At 43.9% G+C, this 25813-nt stretch overlaps 1 protein-coding gene across 1 annotated transcript; it reads left to right on the top strand.

The window, feature by feature from the left end:
• Positions 1 to 338: 338 nt before the first annotated feature.
• LOC144490528 (uncharacterized) lies at positions 339 to 25550 on the top strand (the record flags this gene model as incomplete). Its single annotated transcript, XM_078208258.1, has 8 exons — positions 339 to 429; positions 2905 to 2966; positions 5902 to 5983; positions 11910 to 12001; positions 20220 to 20531; positions 23253 to 23315; positions 23754 to 23864; positions 24451 to 25550. Coding segments are annotated over 7 exons (812 nt in total), but the record flags the coding sequence as incomplete, so codon positions are not given.
• Between the last annotated feature and the right edge of the window lie 263 nt (positions 25551 to 25813).

The raw sequence follows: 25813 nt of genomic DNA, 5'->3' as shown, positions 1-25813 counted from the left end.
AATGGTGTAGATTTCCTTTAGTTCCAATTCTGAACGAAATCCCAAAAGCAGCATTTTTGTATGGATTTGAAAATTCCGTTCGAAAGTGAGCCAGGGAATTCTCTGCACGTGTTACCTCGCTTGGATGTGTACATTGAGAACTCCCAGCCAGTCACGCTCTGACTTATTTTCCTGGGAAATTAAGAGATGAATGACTTGGAAGATTGTAAAGGTTTCTGACTAACTTTTGATCCAAACAAACTGCAGGAAATAGTATTCTGTAGCGAGACCTGCTTAACTGCCCTGAGCAATGACTAAAGCCCTTTTTGAATTTTGGCATGCATGCTCCATGTCTTTAGGTTCTGACATGGAGAGTAATCGCAGTGTACGCTCGTGCTTCTTACAGACCATTAATATGCGGTGGTGGAACCAAATTGAGCGTGGAGCCAAGTGAGTAGAATCTATTGGCATCAATTACGGGTGGCACGGTGGCACAGTGGTTAGCACTGCTGCCTCACAGCTCCAGCAATCCAGGTTCGAATCCAGGCTTGGGTTACTGTCTGTGTGGAGGTTGCACGTTCTCCCCGTGTCTGCGTGGGTTTCCGCCAGATTCTCTGGTTCCTCTCACAGTCCAAAGATGTGCGGGCTATGTTTATTGGTCATGCTGAATTGCCCATTAGTGTCAGGGAATGTGTAGGTTAGAGGGTTTAGTGGGGTAAATTTGTGGGAATAGGTCCTGGGGTGGATTGTTGTCGGTGCAGACTCGATGGGCCGAATGGCCTCCTTCTACACTGTAGGGATTCTATGATCTATGAATTTGAGAAGATTCATTTTGCACTCAGAAGTTTTTGGCCTCATTGCAAAAGTGGGGAGAAAATTTGCCATTGTGACAAACGAACCTGATGAATTATACAATGATGAAGGAATGTGTCCTTTTCCACTTGCACATAAAGAAGTTCCTCACACAACTAAGTATCTCACATGTACCAACTATTGATACCACAATACTTCAAAGAATAGTGATCCAACTTTTTTTTAAAAAAGAAAACAATATTTCCTAATGCCAGACTGATTCCGGGATAGCAGGATTATTAGCTTTGTTTCTCTCTCTACACGTGCTGCCAGACGTACACAGTTTATCCAGAATTGTCTCTTTCTAATTTGCTATTTAATCGGTCGCACCTGTTTTGAGGGCAGATCGGTCATAAAATTATGCTAAGAGCATGTACTCCCCAGGGTTTTGAAATAGCTGAAGTCTCTGTGGCCTGCCCCAGTGGAAGCTTTCTGCTTGGGCAATAGTCACTGTGTGTATATTGCTGATAATGAAAAACTGATATTCGGCAGCGGCACCCGACTGCAGGTTGTGCCAAGTAAGTGCGAGTCCACCTTCATTTCCTCCCATTAGATACAGATTTCTGCTGAATGGTGTCGGGTGAAAGGCCGGTAAAGAGCCAAGGCAGTGCTTGGAATGAAGGAGAAGCCATTGCACCAATCAATTAAGCTATTAGGCACCGAGTATCGAGGTCAGCTCACTGTTCATTAAGCCGTGTCATCAACACCAGTTGAAACATTAGGCATCAGTGATGTGACATCGAACTGAAATTGGGTTACTAATAGGATAGAAAATGCCCATTTAGCAGGTTGAGTCAAATGCCCACTGATTTGAGTAATTATCTACATATATTTCATTTTCAAGCTTGTCTTTGTTAAAACTAATAATCTTGCTAAAACTATACAAGGTACGATTTAGACCACATCTGGAACACTGTCCCCTTACATTAGGAAACCTATACTGGCATTGGAGGCAGTTCAGGGAAGGCCACTACTTTGATCCCAGGTATGGATATGTTTTTTCGGAGAGTTTGAGTATGTTGGGCCTCTACTTAGTGGAGTTTAGAAGCATGCGATGTGACCTTATTGAGACTTATTGGATTCTCAGGGGACATGGCAAGGTTAGATGCTGAGACGTTATTACCTCTTGTAGGACCAGAGGTCATAATCCCAAAGTATGAGGTTGCCCATTTATATGATGAAGATTTTCTTCTTTCAAGCCAGCAGTGAATCTGTGGAATCATTTACCGCAGAGAGCTGTACAGGTTGAATGTTCAGATTTTTAACCCACAGGGCAATCGAGGGTTACGAGGATACAACGGGAAAGAGGTATTCAGAATTATCACATCAGCTAATTCATGATCTCATTGAATGACCGATGGGCCAAATGGCATCCTTCTGCCCCGTCGTCCTATGGTCTCCGGTCTTTGTTAAACTGCTGACACGAATGCATGCTTGAAATAAGGCTTCAAAGTGAAATGTTGGTCAACGATTATCAACAACAGGTTGATGTTTTGAACCAGGTGTTATAGTTCAAATTAAAGGGTCACTCCTTTAAAAACAGATATGAGGAGACTTTTTTCTCTCTTAAAGAGTAGTGAGTCTCGTCATCTCTCTTCTTCAAACATCAAGGGGAACAGGGCCTTTGATTATTTTAAACACAGCTAGATAGATTCTTGATTAACAAGGGATAAACGGTGATCGGGAGTAGGCAGGAATGTGGGGGTGAGGTTACAATCAGATCAGTCATGATCTTACTGAATAGCGGTTAGGCTGGAGTGGCCAGTGCCTTACTCCGACTCCCACTTTGCATGTTCGTATGTGTTGATGTCAAACTTTTTTCCCAGGATTTGTGTCTCCTGGGTGTTCAGGGAGAAGTACCGGTGAAGATGGAAATTGTGAAACACAGTCAATTCATTATCCAAATATTGTTCCCTGATATAGTCAAAAAAACAGTGGGAGCTAAGTGTGAGGGAGAGGGAGGGAACGGTTATATTTGGTTCAGGAGAGAAGCTAATTAAAATAAGTGACACGAAACAAACTGAATGTGAGCTAACCCTGTGTTCATATGGCTGGGTCGATATTTTGTTGTAGCTGTTACTACCGAACTGAGAAGCTTGTCTTTGGCAAAGGGACCAAACTCACTGTGGAGCCCAGTAAGTCCTCAACTATCTTCCATCATGATCTGCTTACATTAGGATGACAATCAATATTTACAGTTCCAAACATATCACCAAGTCGTGTTTTTAAAAAAAATCAGTACACGCTTAAAGGGAGGAGATGCAATATAATGGCCATTCATAACTTGGGGAGGTCTTGTGGTGCAATGGGCTAGAATCCCTACCTCTGAGCTAGAAACGCCGGGTCCGAGTCCCTACCCTTGGACTTGATGAACAAGAAAGGTGAGAAAGCAACGCTGCCAAAGATTGGGAGTGAGAGGGAGACTCCTGCTCAGCCACGCTTGATGTGTAGTATGGCTCTCTCAAGCTCTAAACCCTTCGCAAAAGCCGAGCGACGTGTTGCAGCAATAGCTATCACTGAAGGCAGAAGAATTCTGCCTAAATGCACCACTCGGTGCGGAGAGGCAACTTGGCTTTAAATTTGGCCTTGGATGTGCTTAGCTTTGTAGAATGTTATCAGATGTATTGTTCATCTCTTGGCGATAGATAATTTTTAAGGTTTACCATTCGCACATCATGGCAGTTGTTGAGGCTCCCACTGACATCAGTGAATATGCCAGTGTCCTTGCTGTGTATACTGGATGGAATCTGAATGAGCTGATGCACTGGTAGCTTTCTGCTGGTAACTAGTCACGGTGCTCATTACTATGACGGTACTTATAAACTCGTCTTTGGCTACGGGAAACAACTGAATGTTGTGCCAAATAAGTGCCAGGTGATTTCTCTTTACCCTTCGATGGATATTTCTGCAGAATCCATGTCTGGCGAATGGTGACAAAGAGGGAAAGTAACGCTTAAAATTAAAAACAAGCTGTTAGATGGATTTATGTATCATTAGATAATTAATTAGAACGATAGAGATCCAGAGGATATAATCAGTAAATTCGTAGATGATACACAAATTGGTGGTGTGGTAAATAGCGAGGAGGAAAGCCTTACATTACAGGTCGATATTGAAGGACTGGTCAAATGGGCAGAGCAGTGGAAAATTGAAATTTAACTCTAAAAAGTGTAAGCTGATGTATTTTGGGAGGACTAACAGGGCCAGGGAATATACAGAAGTTCATTGAAACTGCATGGAAGGAAAGTTAAACTGCTAGCTATGTCTTGTACTTTTTGAAATAGAGTACAGCAAATAAAGCAAAAGGGTTAAATGGGGATGGATTTCAGGGAGAGGAATAGTTCTATTTTTGCTTTGGAGATCACCTGGCATTACAATTTGAATCCCAATCTATGGTCAAATCACCAGGTCAAGCAGGTCAAAAACAACCTCTTGCAATACTGTCAGCACGGGAGTTACGGATTTGTGTAGCATCTTCCATGATTGGCCAGAACATTGAATACAGGAGTTGGGACGTTTTGTTGAAGTTGTACAAGACATTGGTAAGGCCACATTTGGAATACTGTGTACAATTCTGGTCACCCGATTATAGAAAGTATATTATTAAACTAGAAAGAGTGCAGAAAAGATTTACTAGGATGCGACCGGGACTTGATGGTTTGAGGCTGGATAGACTGGGACTTTTTTATCTGGAGTGTAGAAGATTGAGGTGTGATCTTTAGCGGTTAATAAAATAATGAGGGGTATAGATCAGCTCGATAGTCAGTTTCTTTCCCCAAAGGTAGGGACGTCTAAAACTAGAGGGCATAGGTTTATGGTGAGAGGGGCGAGATACAAATGTGTCCAGAGCGGCAATTTTTTCACGCAGAGGGTGGTGAATGTCTGGAACAAGCTGCCAGAGGTAGTAGTAGAGGCGGGTACAATTTTGTCTTTTAGAAAGCATTTAGACAGTTATATTGGTAAGATGGGTACAGAGGAATATGGGCCAAATGCAGGCAATTGGGATTAGCTTAGGGGTTTAAAAAAAGGCTTCATAGACAAGTTAGGCCGAAGGGCCTGTTTCCATGCTGTAAACCTCTATGAATCTCTGACTCTATGATTGTATCATCCCCACATCTGAAAGGCCGATCCTTGGTACTTGAACAAAACTCACTGTGGAACCTCGCATGCATCCTCACAAAGTGCAATGGTCTCACCCAGCATTTACAGAAAATCTGAACCATATTTGCTGAGATTGTAAAGTGGATAGAAATATATGACATATGGAGCTAACAGGCAAGGAGTGGGAATTAAATGTAAATTGGTGGATGGGGCGAACATATTTATTTCAGGATATAACCTGCCCTGGCTATTGAAGTCAGCAGAATCTGAAATTGAACTCAAAACTCAAACTCAGGATAAATAAAATATAAATGAATCTTATATTTCTGCTCAGGTGTTTGTACTTTTTGCCGCATTATGTACACATGTACTAGCACCAGAACTTTGAATCTTATCTTTGGCAGAGGAAACAAATTCACTGCGCAATCCAATAAGTGGTTTTAAATTTTCAGTTTGGACCTGGTTAGAGTATGAGTAACTGAAGTTACCTAGTTTTTTTGTTGCGTAGGAAATGGGCATTGCTGGCTAGGCCAGCACTTACATAGCCTGTCCCTCAATGTGGAAGGCAGTGGTGAGCTGCCTTCTTGAACCTGCTGCACTGGTCCATGTGTTGTGTGTATCATTCCATTCCTGCCTACAAAACATTTCCATTCTGTACAGAGATTGTGGGGAGTGTGGTGGCCAATGGCTACTTGAAGTTAGCAAGTGCATTAAGTTTCTGACCATTCTTTCCCTCAAAGTTCCTTTTTGCACGATGCAAGTAAATAATTTATTGACCTATTACGTTCAAATGGGTGGGAAGTGAGGGGGGAGACATTTATATTTTTCGCTGGATATAACCTGCCCTGGCTATTGAAGTCAGCAAAATCTGAAATTGAATTCAAACTCAAACTTAGGAGACATATAATATAAATAAATCATTCTTCTGCTCATGTGGTTGGGTTTAGTTTTTTGTCCCATTGTGTACAGATGTGCTGGCACCAGAACTTTGTAACTTGTCTTTGGCAGAGGCAACAAATTCACTTTGCGACCCAATAAGACATTTGAAAACGTCAGTTTGGATCTGGTTGCAACATAAGTAATTGACCTTTCCTTAAAGGTTCTCAAGGGCTCACCCTCATGTGAACTTTGTATATTCCCCTGCCTCCGAATTAATGAGTATGCTTCATCATTACTAAAGGACATCTGCAACTTCACTCCAATGGAAGGTCTATGTCTGTGCCCTTTATACTATACATTATGACTATACTGTGAAGCTGCGGCACCCAGTTGACAGTTGTGCCAAGTGAGTACGATTGGAAGTTACTCTCATTCTGTTTCATGTCGATTATTTTTTCGCTATATTGTGTCTGACAAATAGCAACCAGGGCAACGATACAAAGTATTACATGAAATACAAGTGAAGGCATTCTGTCCGTAAAATGAACTTCAGAAAGATAGAACATGGAACATTACATCGCAGTACAGGCCCTTCGGCCTTCGATGTTGCGCCGACCAGTGAAACCAATCTAAAGCCCATCTATCCTCCACTATTCCAAAATCATCCATATGTTTATCCAATGACCATTTAAATGCCCTTAATGTTGGCGAGTCCACTACTGCTGCAGGCAGGGCATTCCATGCCCTCACTAATCTCTGAGTGAAGAACCTACCTCTGACATCTGTCCTAAATCTATCACCCCTCAATTTAAAGCTATGTGCCCTCGTGCTAGCTATCACCATCCGAGGAAAAAGGCTCTCACTATCCACCCTATCTAATCCTCTGATCATTTTGTATGCCTCTATTAAGTCACCTCTTAACCTTCTTCTCTCTAACGAATACAACCTCAAGTCCCTCAGCCTTTCCTCATAAGACCTTCCCACCATACCAGGCAACATCCTAGTAAATCTCCTCTGCACCCTTTCCAATGCTTCCACATCCCTCCTACAATGCGGCGACCAGAACTGTACGCAATACTCCAAGTGCGGACGCACCAGAGTTTTGTACAGCTGCAACATGACCTCCTGGCTACGAAACTCAATCCCTCTACCAATAAAAGCGAACACTCTGTACACCTCCTTAACAACCCTATCAACCTGGGTGCCAACTTTCAGGGATCTATGCACATGCACACCGAGATTTCTCTGCTCATCCACACTACCAAGTATTTACCATTAGCCCAGTACTCTGTATTCCTGTTACTCCTTCCAAAGTGAATCACCTCACACTTTTCCGCATTGACCTCCATTTGCCACCTCTCAGCCCAGCACTGCAGCTTATCTATGTCCCTCTGTAACCTGCAACAACCTTCTGCACTGTCCACAACTCCACTGACTTTAGTGTCATCCGCAAATTTACTAACCCATCCTTCTTCGCCCTCATCCAGGTCATTTATAAAAATGACAAACAGCAGTGGCCCCAAAACAGATCCTTGCGGTACACCACTAGTAACTGAACTCCAGGATAAACATTTCCCATCAACGACCACCCTCTGTCTTCTTACAACTCGCCAATTCCTGATCCAAACTGCTAAATCACCCTCAATCCCATGCCTCCGTATCTTCTGCAATAGCTTACCGTGGGGAAACTTATCAAACGCTTTACTGAAATCCATATACACCACATCAATTGCTTAACCCTCATCCACCTCTTTGGTCACCTTCTCAAAGAACTCAGCAAGGTTTGTGAGGCACGACCTACCCTTCATAAAACCGTGTTGACTATCCCTAATCAAATTATTCCTTTCTAGATTATTATAAATCCTATCTCTTATAATCCTTTCCAAAACTTTGCCCACAACAGAAGTAAGGCTCACTGGTCTATAATTACCAGGGTTGCCTCTACTCCCCTTCTTGTTGTGGTGTATATGGATTTCAGCAAAGCGTTTGATAAGGTTCCCCGTAGTAAGCTTTTGCAGAAAATACGGACACATGGGATTGAGGGTGATTGAGTGGTTTGGATCAGGAATTGGCTAGCTGTAAGAAAACAGAGGGTGGTGGTTGATGGGAAATATTCATCCTGGAGTTCAGTTACTCGTGGTGTACCGCAAGGATCTGTTTTGGGGCCACTGCTGTTTGTCATTTTTATTAATGACTTGGATGAGGGCGTGGAAGGATGGATTAGTAAATTTGCGGATGACACTAAAGTCGGTGGAGTTGTAGACAGTGCGGAGGGAAGTGACAGGTGACAGAGGGATATAGATAAGCTGCAGAGCTGGGCTGAGAGGTGGCAAATGGAGTTTAATGCGGAAAGGTGTGAGGTGATTCACTTTGGAAGGAGTAACAGGAATACAGAGTACTGGGCTAATGGTAAGACACTTGGTAGTGTGGATGAACAGAGGGATCTGGGTGTCCATGTGCATAGATCCCTGAAAGTTGGCACCCAGGTTGATAGGGTTGTTAAGAAGGCGTATGGTGTGTTAGCTTTTATTGGTAGAGGGATTGAGTTTCGTAGCCAGGAGCTCATGCTGCAACTGTACAAAACTCTGGTGCGGCCGCATTTGGAGTATTGCGTACAGTTCTGGTCGCCATATTATAGGAAAGATGTGGAAGTGTTGGAAAGGGTGCAGAGGAGATTTACCAGGATGTTGCCTGGTATGGTGGGAAAATCGTATGAGGAAAGGCTGAGGGGCTTGAGGTTGTTTTCGTTAGAGAGAAGAAGGTTAAGAGGTGACTTAATAGAGGCATGCAAGATGATCAGAGGATTAGATAGGGTGGATAGTGAGAGCCTTTTTCTTCGGATGGTCTTGGCTAGCACGAGGGGACATAGCTTTAAATTGAGGGGTGAGAGATATAGGACAGATGTTAGAGGTAGGTTCTTTACTCAGAGAGTAGTAAGGGCGTGGAATGCCCTGCCTGCAGCAGTGGTGGACTCGTCAACGTTGAGAGCGTTCAAGTGGTTAGTGGATAAACATATGGATGATATTGGAATAGTGTAGATTAGAGGGGCTTTAGATTGGTACCACTGGTCGGCGCAACATCGAGGGCCGAAGGGCCTGTACTGCACTGTAATGTTCTATGTTCTATATTCTTGAACAAGGGGACAACATTTGCTATCCTCCAGTCTTCTGGCACTATTCCTGTAGTCAATGACGACATAAAGGTCAAAGCCAAAGGCTCTGCAATCTCCTCCCTAGCCTCCCAGAGAATCCTGGGATAAATCCTATCCGGCCCAGGGGACTTATCTATTTTCACACTGCCCAGAATTGCTAACGCCTCCTCCTTATTAACCTCAATCCCGTCTAGTCCAATAGCCTGTATCTCAGTATTCTCCTCGACAACATTGTCTTTTTCCTGCGTGAATACTGACGAAAAATATTCATTTAGCGCCTCTCCTATCTCTTCAGGCTCCACGCACAACTTCCCATTACTGTCCTTGACTGGCCCTAATCTTACCCTTGTCATTCCCTAGTCATTACCCTCGATAGATGGATAGCGAGCTCAGATCTCAATGCTTAGTTAGACATGCCGCAGGTGGCAGACCAATCTCTGGGCCTCAGCAATGTGACAGACATGGATGTGCGACTCACTGGGTGACCTTGCATCCTGGTGAAGTTATGTAACTGGAGGGAAGCGATGTCCTGCTCGTATTACCGCAAAATTATTAACTCCGAAACTCAGCGAATATGTGAGGGACCTGGGTTCGAATCCCGTCATGGCAGATAGTGGAATTTGAATTCAATAATCTGGAATTAAGAATCTACTGGTGACCAGGAAAACCATTGTCGATTGTCGGAAAAACCCATCTGGTTCATTAATTTCCTCTCGGGAAGGAAACATAGGAACATTGAAAATGGGAGCAGGAAGGGGCGTTTGGCCTTTCAAGCATGATCTGCCATTTATTATGATCATGGTTGATCATCCACTCAATAGCCTAATCCTGCTTTCTCCCCATTAACCTTTGATCCCATTCGCTTCAAGTGCTATATCCAGCCGCTTCTTGAATACATTCAATCTTTTGGCAACAACTACTTCCTGTGGTAATAAATTTCACAGGCTCACCACTCTTTGGGTTAAGAAATGTCTCCTCACCTCCGTCCTAAATGGTCTACCCGGAATCCTCAGACCCCTGGTTCTGGACTCCCGCACCATCGGGAATATCCTCTCTTCATCTACTATGCCTTGTCCTGTTCGAATTTTATAAGTCTCTATGAGATCCATTGTCATCCCTTTAAGTAAGTCTCCCTAATCTATGAAGGCCAAATCACGCCTCATATCTTCATAGTCTCCTTGATTAAGATTCAGCACAGTAGTCTCCGAGTCAACTACTTCACTCTCCACCTTGATAAAAAATTCTCTCATGTTTTGTTCACTCATCCCCAAGGGGTCTTGCACAGCTCGATTGGCAATTATTACCTTCTCACGACACAGTACCCAGTCTAAGGTGACCTGCTCCCTCGTTGGTTCCTTCACATATTGGTCAGGGAAACTATCCCGTATCCGGTCCAGGAAATCCTTCTCTACAGCATTGTGGCTAATTTGATTTACTCAATCAACGTGCGGATTAAAATCACCCTTGATCACATGTATTTCTAATTTCGTGTTTAATGCCATTTCCAACATCACCACTGCAGTTTCGCGGTCTGTATATGACACCCACTGATGTTTTCTGCCCCTTGGTATCTCTCAACTCTACCCATATAGACTCCACATTATCAGAGCTAATATCGGTTCTCACCAGTTTGTTAATTTCCTCTTTAACCAGCAGTGCCGCTCCACCACCTTTTCCTTTATGCCTGTCCTTCCTAAATACTGAATACCCTGGGACATTCAGTTCCCATTCTTGGGAACCCTGCAGCCGTGTCTCCATAATTCCAATTATAGCATGCCCATTTATATCTATCTGCAAGATTAGTTCATTCACTCTATTGCCAATGCTCCGCGCATTAAGGCACAGAGCCTTTCAGCTTGTCTTTTTAACATTAATTGTCTCGTTTTTGAATTTTGTCCTTGGTTTCTCTGTATATCATTTTTCGTATTCCCTTTTCCACCTCTTGATTTTATCCTTGTTCCCTCCTTCTCTGACTCCTTACATAATTTCCCAAGCACCTGGCATATTAGTTTCATTGGGTGACCTTGCAGTATTGTGAGGTGGTGAAACTGGGGGTAGACGATAGCCTAGTGGCGTTATCGCTAGATTATTAATCCAGGAAATCAACTAGTGTTCTGGGGACCCTGCATTCAAATCCCTCCACGGCAGATGGTGGAATTTGAATTCAATAATCTGGAATTAAGAATCTACTGTTGACGATGCAAACCACTGTTGGAAAAACCCATCTCGTTGAGTAATGTCCTTTAGAGAAAGAAATCTGCCATTCTTAGTAGATCTGGCCAACATGTGCAATTTGATTGACACTCAAGGGCAATTGGGAATGGATAATAAACTCTGGCCAGCCAACGGTGCCCATGTCCCACGAATGGACAAAAAATATCTCTCTTTTGGAAAATGAGCTCGAGTAACTGTTGATTCAAGTAAACATAAACGCATCTTTCAGACTCAACATGTCTGTTTACCTCTTCGAAATATAACAGGATTATGACAATAAGAACAGATAATGCTGGGAAAAACCACAGCAGATCAGGCAGCATCTGTAAGGAGAGAAAGCTTAGCTAACAAATTAAAGACTATCCGTTGAATTGTATTTCTTTTCTGCCAGGTTTTGAGGCGTCACTGGCAAAGCCATGTTGCAAATTTCTGTTAAGCCATTTCAGAGATTGGCAGTGCAGGCAGAACCTTGTTCCTATGTTACCTAACAAAGTTTCAGAGGCAAAATATACTTCTTGCAGGGGGAGGACGTGGGTGGCTATATTTGACCAGTGGCTGCCTTGGCTCAGAAATTCTTCACGTTGATAGAATCTTAGATAATCGAAGGAGGCTATTCGGCCCATTTAGCCTGTGATGGTGGGGAGGGGGAAGATATGCAATATCTGTTTCCTGCAGCGAATCAGTGACTGTTCCAGCTTTGTCTTTGCCGTGAACTGCCTGAAATCTGAAACAGTTATCTCAATAGAAGGTTTCTGTCTGAGCAATTGTTACTGTGCTACGATAAGCTAACGTTCGGCAACGGCACCCAGGTGACAGTTGTACCAAGTGAGTGTGAAGTCAGTGTGTTTCTATTCTTTCACTCCACATCTCCTCTGTGATCTAGTTTTCTGTTGTAAGTAGTCTAGTCGAGTTGGGCAGAGTGCCAATATAATATGTGGCATGCAGGCGAAGAGATTGCACAGTTTTGAGTCAGTTTTGATCTAGCTCAGCCTACCCAGTCATTAGAGGTACATGGGACAGGAGTTGGGACTGCACGCCTCAGTAATATGGTATTGAACTGAGAAGCAGATTTGTGTACTGTGGACGGGATAGGAAGATTCCACCCAGAGAGTTGATCAAAAAGAAAGAGGGGAGACGAATAAGCACCATTGTTCTGTTTAAACCTTTGTAATTGTGAATTACACAGGCTTTTCATTTTGTTGTTGAAAAATAAATTCTCCTCATATCAGTCCCATATTCTTTGAGTATGAACCCCGGTTCTGGACCCTGCCGCCATCCTGCATTTATCGTGTCGAATCCTGCATTATGGGTTTTAATGAGATCTTCTCCTCCTGCCTCCCTTCTTCTGAACCCCAGACAATAAAATCCTAACCTACTCAATCTCCCCTCATATGTCAGTCCCGCAACTCCAGAATCTGTCCGGTGAACCTTCGCTGCACTCCCTCTTTAGCCAGAACATCCTTCCTCGGATATTATTTTGCATTTATTTCTGGACGTAATAATGAACCAGCTGTGGAAGCAAATCGAATCTCAAAAACCTTAGCATGAAAAACAATCCTTACATTGCTATTCATGTGGGTTATGTCGATTTTGTACCATCTGGAATCACTGTGCAAACCCTGCAACCAGAAAGCTTACCTTTGGCAGTGGAACCGAACTCACTGTAGAACCCAGTAAGTGAAACTATTCTCTGCATTTTGTGTCTGGTTATAGTTTAAGAAAGTAATGTCCGATTCTAATGCACCTGTAAAGAATCTTTATCCTGTAATAGCAGCTCTTGAGTTGATTGGGAGGGGCAGGAGGCGAGAAGTGGGTAGGGGGGAGTGAAAAATTAAAATGTCCTCTGACAACTCTGTGTTAGAAGTTACAAACAGCAGATTATGAGACTCCAACAACGATGGAGGAGACCATTAAGCCCATCGCTCTTGCTTCAGGGACAGTAGAATCATCGTCATTGAGTTTTACAGAACAGGAAGAGGCCCTGCGGCCCATTGTGCCTGCTCCAGCCATTATAACCCTATCTATTCCAATCGCATTTTTCAGCCTTGTATGCTACGGCATAAATAATCTTTGGACTTGCATGCCAAGGTCCCTCTGGTTCTCTGCACGTTCTCGCGTCCTGCAGTTCATTGTGTATTCCCTTGCCTTGTTACCCCTCGCAAAATGCATCACCTCTCACTTTTCAGGTTTAAATTCCGTTTGGCACTGCTCTACCTGTCTGACCAGCTCGCCCATATCGTCCTGTAATCTTTGCAAGTCAGTGACACTTAACCTCATACGAAAAACATGTGTCCATCCTTGGCTTGACTTTCAGTGAAATTTGCATACAACGCTCCTGAAATAATGCAAATTAAATGTCTTTCTTCTCTCCTCTGTGAGGTAAATATGATTCAGCTGCTGCAATGCGAAGTTTCTGCCTTGGAAATTATTCCTGCATATTTACTAATCACTACAGTGAGACACCCACACTCAGCAGTGAAATATGTGACCAGTAAGGATAAGCTTACTTAATGTCATTATCTGCTGTGTGATAGACAGGGAGCCAGCATCATGTGGGAAGGCAATTGGGGACATTGCACTGGTATAATGAATTTGCGCAGCGGAATATCCAGCTCAGCTCGTCCAAAAATTGCAGTGTCCAGTCTTTGTAGCTCCAGTCCTTAGTAATGTCATATTGGACTAAAAAAATCACAATTTTAGTTTTACTTCTTGGATGTGGGCATTAAATCAAATCAAATCAAATCAAATCCGAATTGCCCTCTGGGCAATTTCAGATTCCACGACATTGCTTCTTGGATCCAAACCACTGGACGACATATTTCCTTCTCCAAAGGACATTGTTGATCTAAATGGGCATTTAAAACCCATGGCAGAAGTCCTGTTTTCATTCGCAAACTTGGCAATAGTAAATTCACTTCCCTCCTCCAAGTCATTATGTATATTGTAAATAATTGTGGCCCGAGCATTGATCGCTGAGGCACTCCACTTGTAACAGATTGTCATCCTGAAAATGCTCCTCTTATCCCAACTCTCTGTATCCTATCGATTGGCCAATCCTCTATCCATGCGAATATATTACCCCAAAAAGCATGAACTCTGAATTAGCCCTTTGTCCGAGATCTTATTCAAAGCTTTTTCCTGCAAAGATAAGATGCCAACCATTGAACGGCAATGCTTTTTTACGGCAATCGTCGATAGTTCCCGTAGTTTTTACTAGAGGCTACACTTAGATCAATTTATTTGAAACTACTCCGAGTGCTGGGGTGGGAATTGAACCCATTTCTTCAGAGAAATTAGCCCGGGGCTAATCGAATGTCATTGCCATTTCGCTTCAACCATCCCATAATGTTGCATGAAGAATGTTTAGTGATAGTTTCAATCAAAAGCTTGTTACAGAGTCAGATATCACTGTGATTAATTTCGTCTTGTGAGCTTTATGAAAGAATTAATATTCAGCGCTCCCACCCAGCACTTTGCTTCATGGACATATATAATATCGAGAAAGGTAGAAAATAGGAGCACGAGTAGGCCATTCGACACTTAGACCCTGCTCTGCCATTCGACACGACCGTGGCTGACCCTGTAACTCAACACCATACGAGCCCTCTCCTCATAATTCGTGACACCTTTAGTGTATAGAAATATATATCCTTTAAAAATAGATTCACTGATTTCGCATCCACAAACTTCTGTGGTAGAGAATTACAGTTTTACCAGCCTCTGAGTCAAGAAAACTTTTCCTCATCTCAGAGTTAAATGTCCAACCCTGAACACTGAAACTTTGCTCCCTTTTTCTGGACCCCACCCCGCCAAAGGAAACAACATCCCTGCATCCAGTCTGCTCATCCCTGCTAGAATTCTGTATATTTCAATGACATCGCCTCTCATGTTCTAAACTCCAAGTGAATACAGATGCAGTCGCCTCTCCGAAAACGACAATCCTGCCATCCTAAAAATCAGTCTGGTGTACTTTTTCTGCATTCTTTCTATTGCAAGTTTATTTTTTTCTTCGAAAGGAGACCAAAACTGCACACAATATTAGATTTCGTCAAAGAAGGATTGGATTTAGAAAATGTCTTAATGGAGGAAAGTGAGGTATTAAGTTGAAAAATATTTCCTGATTTCGCTCCTGAAAGTCTTAAACATTAAACATCGTCTAAAATCTAATTTGCTTAAATCTTGGACTCCCCAACCAGCAGCAAATGTTCCTGTTTATCAACCCTCTCCGTTTGGGAATGATTAAGTCACTCCTTAACTAAATTCCAGCGTTTTAGAGTTAAACATCATCTACACTGTTAATCGGGTACTCTGAACATACATACAGCTTACAGAGTAAAATTTCTTCTCCTCCTGCTCTGTTCAAGGAATTTTTAAATGCTGAATTTTAATTTTATGAAAACCAGAACAAAAATGTTGCCGGTTCTGATTGCGGACTCTTCTTTATTTCAATCCTGATCTCAGATCTTCACATTCAAACATGAATATTAAGCTCCGAATATATTTTCGGTCTCTCAGTGTTTATGTATTCTGTCTTCTTCACCTGTCTAAAGACTTTGAATAAAGACATTTGTTGATCAATCCTTAGTCTTAGCATATGGACATTTATAACCAACATGGTTCATTGATTTTTAATTCTAAGGTGCGTTAACTTACATTTCCCTGCAATGAAAACATCCATTAGTTTTATCCATTCACAAAATATTAATATTTCTTTGCAATTTGATGCTTCCAGCTATGCTGCTTACAATGCTGCATATTGTGTCATTTGCAAACTAGCATATTAAGCATTCTATCACATTCTATCATATTGTCTTAATAAATGCAACTATACTGCATATCATTCTGTATAGATATATCTGTGTGTGTGTATTTGTGCGTGCGTGCGTGTGCGCGTGTGTGTTTGTGCGTGAGTTTGTTTGTACGCCTGTATGTCCATACCTGCCTGTGTGACTGTCTGCGGCGTGTGTATGTATTCAAGTCTCGAATCAACATAGGAGCAGGTATTTGGCCCATCAATACTGATCGAACATTCAAACTGATCATGGCACATTCACACACATTCACACACGCACCCACCCATACAAAAGCACACACAGAAACACACAAACACACGCACACTCACATTAATATTTTGTGACACACAAGCGTAGCATTTGCCTTCCTCATTGTTTGCTGTACCTGAATGCTAGCTTTTCATGAACAGGTCTCTCGAGAAGTCAACTCTTTTCAACCTCGCATCATGCAGGTAATATTCTGTATTTCTGTTTTATTTCCCCCAACCATAGTGGATAACTTCATACTTAGTTACTTTTTATCCCATCTGCCACGTCTTTGCGCATTCACTCAGCCTGTCCAAATCTCCTTGAAGCCCCCATTGCATCCTCCTCTCCATTATGTCTGTGCCATCAGCAAGGTTTGAACTATTTTATTTGGTCTCCACATCAAGTTTCTGGGTGTGTTCCAGTCTCTGTGTTTGTTTCTGGGCATGTCTGTCTCTCAGTCTGATTGTCTCTCGATCTGTGCGTGTGTGTGTATGTTTGTGTGTGTACGCCTGTGTGCCCGTACGTCCATGCTTGCCTGTGTGAGTGTCTGCGACGTGCAAAAGTATTTCAGTCTCAAAGGGACATAAGAGCAGGAGTAGGCCATTTGGCCAAAAATAATGCTCCAACTTTCAAACAGATCATGGTACACACACACACACACACACACACACACACACACGCTCACTCGCGCTCTCGCGCTCCTATTTGATTGCACAAATATGGAGCATTTGCCTTCCACATGTCTTGCTGTGCCTACATGCTAATTTTTACTGACCCATGAACAAGGACATCCAGCTCTCTCTGGCAACAACTCTGTCCAATCTCGCACTGTTTAGGAAATACTCTGCCTTTCTGATGTTTTTTTTCCGCCAGAGTGGATAACTTCACACATATTCAGTTTTATTCCATCTGCCATGTTCTTGCCCATTGACTCAGCCTGTCCCAATTCCCTTCAAGTCCTCCTTGCATCCTCCTCACCATTAGTTGTGCTCATCAGCAAGATTGGAAATATTTTATTTGGTCCCCAAATCCAGACTCTCTGTGTTTGTGTGTGGTGCTGGGTGTGTGTGTCTCTCAATGTCTCAGTGTGTGTGTGTGTGTGTGGAGGGGAGGGGGTGGAGGGGCGGGGGGGGGGGTATGCATGCTTCCAGATGCATGTGTGTGTCATAGTGTCATAGAATCATAGAGGTTTACAACTTGGAAACAGGCCCTTTGGCCCAACTTTTTCATGGCGCCATTTTCTTAAGCCCGAAGCTAGCCCCAAATGCCTGCATTTGGCCCAAATCCCTCTAAACCCATCGTACCATGTAACTGTCTAAATGCTTTTTAAAAGACAAAATTGTACCTGCCTCTACTACTACCTCTGGCAGCTTCTTCCAGACACTCACCACCCTCTGTGCGAAAAAAAATGCCCCTGTGGACACTTTTGTATCTCTCCCTCTCACCTTAAACCTATGCCCTCTAGTTTCAGATTCCCCTACCTTTGACTATCTAACTGATCTATGCCCCTCATTATTTTATAGACCTCGATGAGATCACCCCTCAGCCTTCTACGCTCCAGAGAAAAAAGTCCCAGTCTATCCAGCCTCTCCTTCTAACTCAAACCATCAAGTCCCAGTAGCATCCCAGAAAATCTTTTCTGCACTCTTTCTAGTTTAATCATATCATTTCTATAATAGGGTGATCAGAACTGTACACAGTATTCAAAGTGTGGCCTTAACAATGTCTTGTACAACTTCAACAAGACGTCCCAACTCCGATATTCAATGTTCTGACCAGTGAAACCAAGCCTGCTGAATGCCGTCTTCACCATTCTGTCCACCTGTGACTCCACTTTCAAGGAGCTATGAACGTGTACCCCTAGATCTCTTTGTTCTGTAAGTCTCCCCAACGCCCTACCATTAACTGAGTAAGTCCTGCCCTGGTTCAATCTACCAAAATGCCTCATCTCGCATTTGTCTAAATTAAACTCTGTCTGCCACTCGTCAGCCCACTGGCCCAATTGATCGAGATCCCATTGCAATCCGAAATAACCTTCCGCACTGTCCACTATGCCACAAATCTTGGTGTCACCTGCAAACTTACCAACCATGCCTCCTATATTTTCATCCAAATCATTAATATAGATGACAAATAACATTGGACCCAACACTGATCCCTGAGGCACTCCGCTGGTCACAGGCCTCCAGTTTGAAAAACAACGTCTACAACCAACCTCTGGCTTCTGTGATTAAGTCAATTTTGTATCCATTTGGCTTCCTCACCCTGGATCCCGTGAGATTTAACCTTACAAACAACCTACCATGTGGAAACTTGACAAAGACCTTGCTAAATTCCATGTCGACAACATCAACTACCTTCTTGGCTATCCTTTCAAAAACTCAAACTCACAAAGCCATGCTGGCTGTCCCTAATCAGTCCTTGCATTTCTAAATGCCTGTAGATCCTGTCTCTCAAAATACGTTCCAACAACTTACCCACCACAGATGTGAGACTCACTGGCCTGTAGTTCCCAGGCTTTTCCCTGCAGCCCTTTTTAAACAAAGGCACAACATTTGCCACCCTCCAATCTTCAGGCACCTCACCTATGACTAACAATGATTTAAATATCTCTGCTCGGGAACCCGCAAATTCCTCCCTAGCCTCCCACAATATCCTGGGATACACTTCATCAGTTCCCGGGGATTTATCTACCTCAATGCGCTTTAAGACTTCCAGCACCTCTTTCTCTGTTATATGTACACTCCTTAAGACATCACTATTTATTTCCCCAAGTTCCCTAACAACCATGCTTTTCTCAACAGTAAAGACTGATGAGAAATATTCATTTAGGATCTCACCTGATAAATGTGAGGTGATTCATTTTGGTAGGACTAATTTAAATGTGGATTACGGGGTCAAAGGTACGGTTCTGAAGACTGTGGAGGAACAGAGAGATCTTGGGGTCCATATCCACAGATCTCTAAAGGTTGCCACTCAAGTGGATAGAGCTGTGAAGAAGGCTTATAGTGTGTGGAGTTTAAGAGCCGTGGGGTTATGCTGCAACTGTACAGGACCTTGGTGAGACCACATTTGGAATATTGTGTGCAGTTCTGGTCACCTCGCTATAAGAAGGATGTGGAAGCGCTGGAAAGAGTGCAGAGGAGATTTACCAGGACGCTACCTGGTTTGGAGGGTAGGTCTTATGAGGAAAGGTTGAGGGAGCTAGGGCTGTTCTCTCTGGAGCGGAGGAGGCTGAGGGGAGACTTAATAGAGGTTTATAAAATGATGAAGGGGATTGATAGAGTGAACGTTCAAAGACTATTTCCTCGGGTGGATGGAGCTATTACAAGGGGGCATAACTATAGGGTTCGTGGTGGGAGATATAGGAAGGATATCAGAGGTAGGTTCTTTACGCAGAGAGTGGTTGGGGTGTGGAATGGTCTGCCTGCAGTGATCCTGGAGTCAGACACTTTAGGAACATTTAAGCGGTTATTGGATAGGCACATGGAGCACACCAGGATGATAGGGAGTGGGATAGCTTGATCTTGGTTTCAGATAAAGCTCGGCACAACATCGCGGGCCGAAGGGCCTGTTCTGTGCTGTACTGATCTATGTTTCTATGTTCACCCGTGTGTGTGTGTGTGTATGTATATGTGTGCGCGCGCGTGTGTGTGTATGTGTGTGTGCGTTTGTGTGCATATGTGTCTATGCATGTCCGTCTATCTGCTTATATGCCTGGGCATGTGTGCGTGTGCATGTGAGTGTGTGAATGTGTGTGTGTGTGTGTGTGTGTGAGAGAAAGAGAGAGGGAGAGAGAAAGAGAGGCGTCACTCCTCAGCCTTCTCTGTGCCAAGCGAAAACGCCCTAATTATCCAGTCTCAGCATTCGGTAAATTCATGGAGAAACTCACATAGGGTTAAGAGATAGAAAAAATGCGGGTCTAATCGAATGGCTCAGCAGGTTGGAGGAGTTCCCTCTGTTGGATTCTGATCATTTCCTTTTATTTATTAAATTTTCAGAGGCGAAAGGCCCGGTGGAGCCTAAATTGAGCGTCTTTTACCCGCCAGTGCCACGGGGAGCCACCGGCATCGACACAGCTGCAGTATGCTTGGCCTCGGACTTCTCGCCCAACGCAATCATGCTCTCCCTGTACACGGGATCGGGCCAGGAGGTCAATGTGACAAGATCCAGTGTCCTATTGGAGAGCGGGAATTACAGGAGCTCGGGTTTTCTCTCTTTCCGCCAATCCGAGAAATCGCCAAACATCACGTGCAAGGCATTTCACGATAATCGAAATTACTCAGTAAACATCCCGCCCACAGTTGAAATTGGTAAGTTTATTTTATTTTCGTTCACGTGATGTGGGTGTCGTTGGCTTGGCCAACATTTATTGCCCATCCTAAATTGCCCTTCAGCAGAAGACATTTAAGAGTCACTTGCCGGCCAGACCATGTAAGGACGGCAGATTTCGTTCGCTGAAGGAAGTTAGTGAACCAGATGAGTTTTAATGATAATCGACAATGGTTTCAGGGTCATCATGAAACTTTTAATTCCAATTTTTAAAAAAATGTTCAAATTTCGCAGCTGCCATCCCCAGGTCAGCATTCTGGGTCGTTGGATTACCAGTCCAGTGACAATGCCACTGCGCCACTGCCTCCTCTCAGAATGTTTTATGACAGGAAGAACTTGCACTAAATATTATCCATCCTCTTAACGACCTAAGGACTCTCGGTGTCATCGTCACTCAAAGTGTAGTCTTTTTGAAAGATTAGCTGACTAATGATTGACGGTCAATTATCCTAGTCTGGGGACTTCACTGCAGGAGTTCCTCAGTGTCTCAGGCCTAACCAGCTTCAGTTGCTTCATCAATCACCTTCAATCCATTATAAGGTCAGAAGTTGGGATGTTCGCTGATGACTGAACAATTTTCAGCACCATTCATGACACCTCAGATCTTGAAGTAGTGCATTACAAATGCAGCAATAGCTGGACAATACCTAGGCTTTGACTGACAAGCTGCAAGTAACATTTGCGCCACACATGTTCCAGGCAATGACCAACTCCAACAGGAAAGAAGCTAACAACCGGCTCTTGACATTTAATGGCATTACCATGACTGAAACAAAGAACAAAGAAAATTACAGCACAGGAACAGGCCCTTCGGCCCTCCAAGCCTGCACCGACGATGCTGCCCGACTTAACTAAAACCCCTTTCCCTTCCGGGGACCATATCGCTCTATTCCCATCTTATTCATGTATTTGTCCAGATGTCCCTTAAAACTCACTATCATATCTCCTTCCACTACCTCCCCCGGCAACGAGTTCCAGACACCCACCACCTTCTGTGTAAAAACTCTGCCTCGTACGTCTCCTTTAAACCTTGCCCCTCGCACCTTAAATCTATGCCCCCGAGTAATTGACTCTTCCACCCTGGGAAAAAGCTTCTAACTATCCACTCTGTCCATGCCTCTCATAATCCTGTAGACTTCTATCAGGTCAACCCCCACTATCAACATCCTGAGGGTTAACGTTGCTCAGAAACTGAACTGGACTATCCATATAAGTGCTGTAGCTGCAAGAGAATGTCGGAGATTGGGAATCCTGTGGTGAGTAACGTATCTCCTCATCCCCCAAATTCTCTGCCCCATCCACAAGACATAATCATGACTGTGGTAGTGTATTCGCCACTTGCCTCGATGAATGCAGCTCCAATAACACTCAGACATTTGACACGACCCAGGACAAAGCAGCTCCGCTTGATTAACAGTGTGTTTATGAGTGTCACAAGTAGGCTTACATTAAAACTGCAATGAATTTATTGTGACAATCCCATAGTCGCCACACTCTGTGCCTGTTCGGGTACACTGAGGGAGAATTTAGCATGGCCAATGCATCTAATCAGCACGTCTTTCGGACTGTGGGAGGAAACCGGAGCGCCCAGATCAAACCCACGCTGACACGAGGAAAACGTGCAGACTCTGCACAGACAGTCACCCAAGCCGGGAATCGAACACAGGTCCCTGACACTGTGGGCGGGGGGGAGTGGCGGGGGGGGGGGGGGGCGGAGGGGAGTGGCGGGGCGTTGGGGGGGGGGGGTGGCGGTGCAGCAGTACTAACCACTGTGCCACTGTGCGGCTCAAGCATTAAGTACTCTATTCACAAACATCCACTTCTTCCACCACCGAAGCACAATGGCAGCAGTGTGTGCCATCCACAAGATACACAGCAGTAACTCTCCAAGTCTCCTTCCGCTGAATCTTCCAAACTCACGACCGTTATCATCTCGGAGGACAAGGGCAGCAGATACCTGGGAACACCATCATCTGGACGTTACCCTCCATGTCACTCAGCATCCTGACTTGGAAATGTTTCGGCAGTTCCTTCACTGTCGCAGAGTCAAAATGGTGGAACTTCTTCCCTAACAGCACTGTGTGTGTACGTACCCCTGACAGACTGCAGAGGTTCAAGCAGGAGACTCACAACCATCTTCTGAAGGGGGCAATTAGGGATTGGCAATAAATGCTGACCTGCCAGTGATGTCCACATTCCGTAAATGAATAAAAATAATAAGAGCTAACTATTATAATTCAGGGCAGTGTGCAGGACCCGTAACTGCTGGTACATCACCGAATTTAGGAACGTATTAAATACTAACCAGGGTACTGGAGAATCCCGTTCCTCTGGAGAAATGCCCTGATATCATTTAATCCACTGCAGAGCTGAAATCAGGCCTCGGTTTCACGACGTTTTCGGAAGACAGTGAAATACTGCACTGATGGAACGGCTCTGGATCCTGGGTTTTAATCCCTGATGGGGAATCTATCCTGCTCTCTTTGAACTCAGAATTGGGACGAACTAAATGGCAGAGCTACCAATGTTTCTCCGTTGTGAATAATCAAGTGAACAAGTCCAATCGTGCTGTTTGATTCTTACTTTCTTCGTGGCTTTTGGTTATGACAACAACATTATTCAAAGTGATATTGAGAACAAACATGGTTACAGTAATGTCACTTGCTCACTTAATAAGTCAAATGTCATTTTTGCCCTTCCAGATAAACCTAAATGCCCTACAGGTCGAAGTGATTCCTTGACAGAATCAAGTGACACGGAAAACGGTATGTGCTTTATTCAACATTTATCAAAGTAAAATACTTGCAAATAGACGGATTGATAAGTGGACAAATAGGCACGGATACAGACCCGGAGATTGAATGATAAACATATAGTGAGATGGGGAAAAAGATAGATTGTCACACAGAGTGAGGGAGAGAGATATATCAATCGAGCGGGATAGCGAGAGAGGAGGAGAGGCGGGGAGAGAGAGAGAAACTCAGAGTGAAAGAGAGATGAAGATAGATAGACAGGCAGGCAGACGGTCGGACGGACGGACTGACAGAGATGGACAGACGGACGGACAGGGATGGACAGACGGACGAAAGTCAAGCTGTTAGATAATGGAAAAAATATCACATTAGAGGTATACAGTTGTTTTTCAATACCAAATCATATATCCATTAAACCAGATCTATCATTTGTTTCTCTTATTTTGGCAGATCGACTGAGGGTGAACTTTTTGTCTTTGACGGTGATGGGGCTAAGAATTTTGTTTTTCAAGAGCATTGTCTTCAATGTCATGATGACGGCCAGGGTGTGGCTATTTTGAGGTAAGGTCGGTCACCTGAATGCGTGCCAAGAAAGACAAACTGTGATGAACAATGACCATTGACGGGATCTCGCGAGGCCACTGTTAAGGCAGACGCTGAAACTAACCCGTGGAGTGAGCATTAACTTGGATGCATTTAGACAAACGAACTCTTACTCCAGTGCCCCATCCTCATCGCTTTTCATCCCTCCCTTGCCACCGCACCACCGCCCCCCCCCCCGCCCGCCGCCGCCCCCCCCCCCCCCCCGCCCCCCCCCCCCCCCCGCCCCCGCCCGCCAACCCCCGCTCCCAATCGCAGCCTTGACTTCTTAAACCTCTCCAGATTTTTGTTTAATTATGGGTGTCACTGACTAGCCTAACTTTTTCCGCCCATCCCGTGGTCTTGAGCTGCGTGGCTCTTTCGGAGAGTCGGTGCAGACTCTATGGGCCAAATCGCATCCTTCTGCACTGTCGGGGTTCTTGTGCAATTGCAGTGGCTTCTGAGAATATTATTGGAGAATGTTAATGGAGACCCTAAAGATACAAGGTGTTCTTTGCTTGCTGACTCTTTGATGTGCTACTACTGTTGCTCCTTCCATTCCAAACAGAACTGCATTGGACGATGAAATGGATTCAGGTGTGAACTCATTGACTGGGGTATCAAAATCCAGAGGCTTCCTGATCAGAAGTTCCGCTTCAAGCAATTCAATCTCGCTTGTTTTAAATGGCGACTTAACTTTAAAAGATCCTCTTTTCGGTCACTTTTTTCCACTGTTATTTTGATTTGAAATTCGTGGTTCTGCGTGAATTCTACTGCTTATGCTACATAAACATTTCAATTATGCATTTCAGCAACAGCGTGGAGCTAGCATTGACATGGTGTCTGCCTGCATTAGTGTCGGAGACATTTTTGAAAACAGCATTTTCAATTTTAGGACGTATAGAACTTCGATTTTTATATTCTTTGCTTAGAATAGTAGAATCCTATTCCGGAGAAAGCAGCCACTCAGCCCATAGTGACAATGGCAGCCCCTTTACAGGGCAATCTAGGTAATGGCACCTCACATGTTCCTTTTGGTTGTTTTACTCTGGGAGTTATTTTAAACATTGTATTTTAATGCATGCAATTTAAGAGCGTAAGATACATTAAATCAGCAAGGGTCTGATCGGATTTTCATCAAACTTTTAGATTGTTGCCAAGGAGATATTCTCTCTCCCGTACTTAATCTTGGACTCCAGATTTTCCTCCCAGTGCCACGGAGGCACCAAACCCCAGCCTGTGCATCTGGGCCCTTAGAGATAATCGAGCCACCACTTGCCACCGTGCAGAGCTTTATCATGACACGGCATTTCACAAGTAAGATGAACAAGAGTTTTTGAACATCTCGCCATGAGCTTAGCCTAATATCAGGTTATTGCTCTCAGGTTATTTTACAGATGGGACATTCGTACACATTTAAGATCATCCGGTTAGTCAGGGGAAGCGAGAGTTATGGGGCTAAGGTGGTAAAGTGGAGTTGAGGATAATATCAAACCAACCATGATTTCATTGAAAGGCGAAGCAGCTCCGGTGGGCCGAATGGTCTACTTCTGCTCCTCCGTCCTGTGCTCTTCTGGTTCGTTAATAACACCTTTGTGCCTATCTGCCACCTTGTTATTTTTTCATATGCATCGCTTATAATATTGAATAAATTTGCAGTCTTTAATGAAGGGTGTCTTCTGTCTCTTTGTTAACGTGATGGCAAGACATGCATTTGGTTTGGTTGACAGAGAGCTCTTGTAGTCGCGCAGCACAAATGGAGGCCACTCAGCCCATCATGAGGATACCAGCTCCCCATGGCAGATCCCGCCAAATGGAGCCAATTTATTTCTTGAAGTCCAACAATTGAAAGTCCACAGGTTTGAAGCCCCTGGTCTCAGGGCTGCGGTTCATTCGCTCGATAGCCATTCCAGCACAAAGAACAAAGTACA

Source organism: Mustelus asterias, unplaced genomic scaffold, assembly GCF_964213995.1.
Source record: "Mustelus asterias unplaced genomic scaffold, sMusAst1.hap1.1 HAP1_SCAFFOLD_3398, whole genome shotgun sequence".
Classification (NCBI taxonomy): domain Eukaryota; kingdom Metazoa; phylum Chordata; class Chondrichthyes; order Carcharhiniformes; family Triakidae; genus Mustelus; species Mustelus asterias.
Note: the sequence above shows the minus strand (reverse complement) of the source record. Positions and strands in the feature narration are given on the sequence as shown.